General features: G+C 33.9%; 1 protein-coding gene across 1 annotated transcript; it reads right to left on the reverse strand.

Moving 5' to 3' along the window:
- Window positions 1-1,439: 1,439 nt before the first annotated feature.
- LOC105124002 (uncharacterized protein DDB_G0271670-like) lies at window positions 1,440-3,442 on the reverse strand. Its single transcript, XM_011023822.1, has one exon. It carries the CDS (start codon window positions 3,147-3,149, stop codon window positions 1,734-1,736), a length of 1,416 nt encoding a protein of 471 aa, XP_011022124.1. The 5' UTR covers window positions 3,150-3,442; the 3' UTR covers window positions 1,440-1,733.
- Between the last annotated feature and the right edge of the window lie 1,377 nt (window positions 3,443-4,819).

Here is a 4,819-nt window from a genome sequence, read left to right on the forward strand (position 1 = left end):
TACAAATAACAATTTAAAATTAATAAAATATTATAATATAAAAATAAAATAAAAAATTCTATAACATAACCAATAAAAATTTAATGGTCAATGATATAATTTTTTTAAAAAAATATTAAAGAAAAATGTTGGGCTAGCCAGTCTTGATAGCCTAGCATGCTATGATTTTTTTTAAAAAAAAAATTAGGTGTATTGGCCAGCCAACCCAGGCTTCTACGTCTAGATTTTATTTATTTTTTATTAAACTAGATGAAAATTATGTCACTCACCCTTTTTTGCTTAAAAAAAGTGTAGATGAGGCATTTTCTGCAATCTAAAATCTGAACACCATTAAGGGTATTCAAAAATTCAAGGGAGGTGATTTTTGGACCTTAAAATCCATTTTATTTCATTTCTTATCCTAAAATATTTGAAAAACACCAACCTAAATAAACTCTGCTTCAAATTACCAAAAAATCAGTTAAAAAACTAAGAATAAACTAGAATCCAAAAAAATATAAAACCCACATCTACTTTCTCAAAAAACATTAAGGCCAAAGAACACCTCACATAAAAACTCATAAGCTGATGTGATGAGAAAAAATAAATTTGAGTAAATTATTAGGAAATTTATTTGGAATTAAGTTAAATAAGTCCTTGTTGTTAATGACTCATTCTTTTTTTCTTTTTTTTTCACCTGCCACATCAGTTTATTTCTCATATTTTTATTAACTATTATCGAATATTAAATCTTATTTTTTTGACTATTTAATATTCATAAATTTCTTTATTAACTAAATTACATGAGATATGTTTTAACCTCCTAACTAAACATCCCGCTTTTAAAAATAGTGATAGTTAGAATTATGTTATTTTTTAAATATTTTTTGAATTTATATTATTTTTCTAAAAATTTTAACAAATAAATTATGATAGAATGGTAAAATCCCGTGCATGACACCCCAATTAGGCAGAGAGGTTTTGGGATCAGACTGCCATGAACAGATTATTCAGCAGAGCTGGCGCCTCTGTTTGAATCTTCGCATCATTCCCCAAACTCTCCCACAAAACAACAAACGATTGAAATATATTAAAAAATATTTCTCGGACAGAGACAGATTAGATAAGCTTGAAAAATCTCCGAAGCCCAGAAGGGGATTCAAGAAGTCACTCACTTGCCCTAGAGAGAGTGCATTTCAAACGCACAATTCCCAATTCCAAGTCCCATCCCTCAAATGTCTCTGAAAAGAAACATCTGCAGAGACAGTCATAGATTCCATATCTTTCAATCAGGAAAACGAAGAGCCCACAATATTCGACACGGGGTAGATAGACGGCTGGAGCAATATTTGATCGGATCAAAATAACAGAGCAACCCCCCATCCGATTTGTGGTTTCATGGGGGTATTGACATCTTGCCGAATCAGGAGACAGAGGACAGGGAAGAACGAAAAAGATCGAGAAAATAGACCTTCAACAAGCTCAACACATAAATTGATTTGGTTCTGCATTTTGAGCATCTGGGTTGGTTAGCTTTACCTCAATAGAACAACAGCAGCTACACTTTCGATACTTTCTACGAACAAGAAACAACAATAACAGAAGCAAAGAGAAACCCCTTCCCTCGTATGTACAAAACACCTAAAGCATCAATGTCATGTGGTATTTTTTTTTTTTTAAAACAAAACCCATAATAACATAAATTCAAAAAAAAAAAGAAAAAAACTAAAATGTTGTTGCTGTTACCCTTCTCTCTATGCCTCTCTTCTCTTCTCTGTTAACCTCTCAGACCTGTACTTGTTGCTGCTGCTAGTAATATTCTGCTGCTGCTGATACCCTTTGCTAAAGCCATCTCTTTTTTGCGGTGAAGAAGAAAACAACTGACCGAACCCAAAACCTGACCTTGAACTCCCCCTAAGAGAACAAACAGGAACGTTAAGAACTGGAGTCACTCTAACATTAGCCGAATAAGATCTCTCCATTCCTCTATGTTTAAATCTTGGCCCTCCATTAAAACTACTTGGACTACTTGAACTTCTTTCCAAGCTTTGAAATACTATTTTCCCTGATGAATTCATTCTCGGGCTATCCACTGAAACCCCACTACTTATTGAAACCTCACTCGACTCCCCTGCTGCCCTCCGCATTGGGCTCCTCCCTACCCTTGTGGTTGAAGAGGTTCCGCTATTGTTGTTTCCATTCTCTGATAATGGCTTCACCATTCTCATTCTTGGTGGGTTTTGGTTTTGATTTCGGTTGAGAATGAATGGATTCGGGCCTGGGTTTTGCATTAAGTTGAGGTTGGTGCTTGGTTTATCAGAGTCGAGGGATAATCTTGGGAGATCTTCGTGCTCATGGGATGAAGATGAAGATGACAGCGATAAGCGAGAAGAAATGGAGAGCGATTCGCAATCCAAATCTCTTAGCAGTGGGAGACTCAATGAATGGTCTAATAAGGTGTAGGAGCTTGAGGACGATGTGTTGCAATTGCAGGTTTTTGAGTTCCTGTGCAAGAAATGTTTAAGGGACTTGGGATTCGACGAGGACGAAGCAAACAATGCCGTCCTGGTTGATGGTTTTTGAGTTTCAGGCTTAGGGTTTTGGTGTAATTTCTTTAAACCCAGAAGCTCCTTCCACCGGCTCGAACATCTGGGAGCTTTGGGGGAAAACAAGTATGGATCGGTCCCGGAAATCTCCATCTCCAATCTCCGGCAAGACTTCACCGGCTCCCTCCCGGGCTCCGGCAGCCTCACCGCCTCAGTCAACTCGTTGACCGAGGTAGAAGTAGATGGTGGTAAAGAAGGTTTGGCGTTACCAGTATTGATTTGTAATGGCATTAATTTCCCATCAGAAAACAGCTCATCTGCAGGAAGCATGGTGAAGGAGTTGTCTAATCGGAACTCAAAGTCGACAGAGTCCATGATCTCCGGTGGATCTAGTTGCTGTGTATGAGGTGGGGGTAGAGGAGCTGAGGAGGCTGCAGCAGCTGCTGCTGCTGCTGCTGATGATGATGATGATTTGGCGGAGGTGGTTTTAGAGGTGGTTGTGTTATTACTATCCTCTTCACGGCTAAAAGAGATTCTCGGGCTTAACCAGCCATAAGATTGGTAAGTTTTGGGTGGGAAATTTTCAGGGGACATGCCCATGTTGTTAACACAAGCTGAGGCCATGTTGTAGTAAATCTTAAAAAGACACCCTTTTCTTGTGTGTTTTCTCGGATGTGTTACATTTAAAGGAAATGAAAGGTGAGTTGGGTTTTGTGAGTTGATTGAGATCTAGAGGTAGAGTTAGAGAGAGAGAGGTTTGGCTGGGGAAGAAAGGAGGTAGTTTTTAGGGTTTGGAAGTGGGAAGCGATGCGAGTTTGTTTACTACTTAAAAGTTGAGTCCCATCTCCCAAGAGCAAGGGGACGTGCGTTATTGGGTGTTGGCCGTTGGGTCTTTCTTTGTTTCTGTGAGCACCCTCTGCCTTGCTGTGATCACATGAAAGAGATAAATTATTATCCAGGAGTGATTGTATTTTAGCAAGAATATTTAATCAATCCTTGTTTAATTTTCTTCATTCATTTCACCTTTTTTTTCTTCCTTTTTTTATTTTAAAAATATAGAAGGTTAAAAAAAGCAAGTAGATGGTGTAGAAAGATTGACAAAAAAAGCATTTTTTAAACAAAATATTATTAAATTAAACATCCGGTCAAAATACTATTTAATTGTTTTTATGCTCCATGGATTAATTAATCTGCTCAGAAAAATAGTAAAATAATAATAATTATAATTAACTTATTTATTTAGAGTGTTTTTGTTTTTTAACTAACTTCTATAATTGGTTGATTTATAAAAATTATACTTGAGTTTTATGTATAATAAAAAAAATATAAAATATTTGGTTATAGTTGTTTATAAAAAATACTTTTTACTTATAAATGTATTAAATAATTTTTTTTATTTTTTAAAAAATATTTTTATTATCAGCACATCAAAATGATCTAAAAAAATAAAAAAATAATTTTAAATAAAGAAAAAATAAAAAAATTAAATTAAAAATTTTTTTTGAAATCCAAAAACAAACAAAACTTTATGAAACTCAATTAAAAATATATAAAATTATTTTACAAAAACTACATGTAATTTAATATATTACCAAACATGAAACTATATTTTTTACACCATAAACACAAAAAAGCTAAAAATAAACAAACGAACCCCTAGTATGTGTTTATTACAAAAACGTTTTTATGCTAATAAATTGATTATGTTGCATTGTAGGCAGCACCATCCAACAATGGAGCAACTTATTTCATGGCAAGGGCAGCAGAGAATTCATATCTGTTTCCTTTGCATATCAATAATTATATGCCATACCATTTTTTACAAGGACTTGGGTTTGATTCCTTATTTGTTTTATTTTCCTCTTCTTCATTTGGATTTTGTTAAAAGAATCCAATTAGCAATTAAATGGGCTTTTCAAAATGCTAAGCCCATTCATTTAAATGACCTCAAAAAATGATGTGAAAAACAAAACAAAACCCAAATATACTAAGAACTTGAATTACAGCCCAATCATTTAAAAAAAATAATTTTAAATTAATTTTTTACAGTATTTTAGATTGTTTTGATGCCCAAAATTGAATTAAAAAAATAAAAAATATTAATTTTATATATTTTCAAGTAAAAAATATTTTAAAAAATAAAACCTACCACATCTCAAACTCAAGTCTTAGGACAGTTCAATGAAATAAGGAATTTTTTTTTTCTTACCAGATAATTGTCGAGGAAAGGAAACTAATTTAATTTTCCCATAACTATAGATATTTAGGCAAACGAAGCCCCCAAGAAGAGAGCG

Source organism: Populus euphratica, unplaced genomic scaffold, assembly GCF_000495115.2.
Source record: "Populus euphratica unplaced genomic scaffold, PopEup_1.0 scaffold12.1, whole genome shotgun sequence".
NCBI lineage: Eukaryota > Viridiplantae > Streptophyta > Magnoliopsida > Malpighiales > Salicaceae > Populus > Populus euphratica.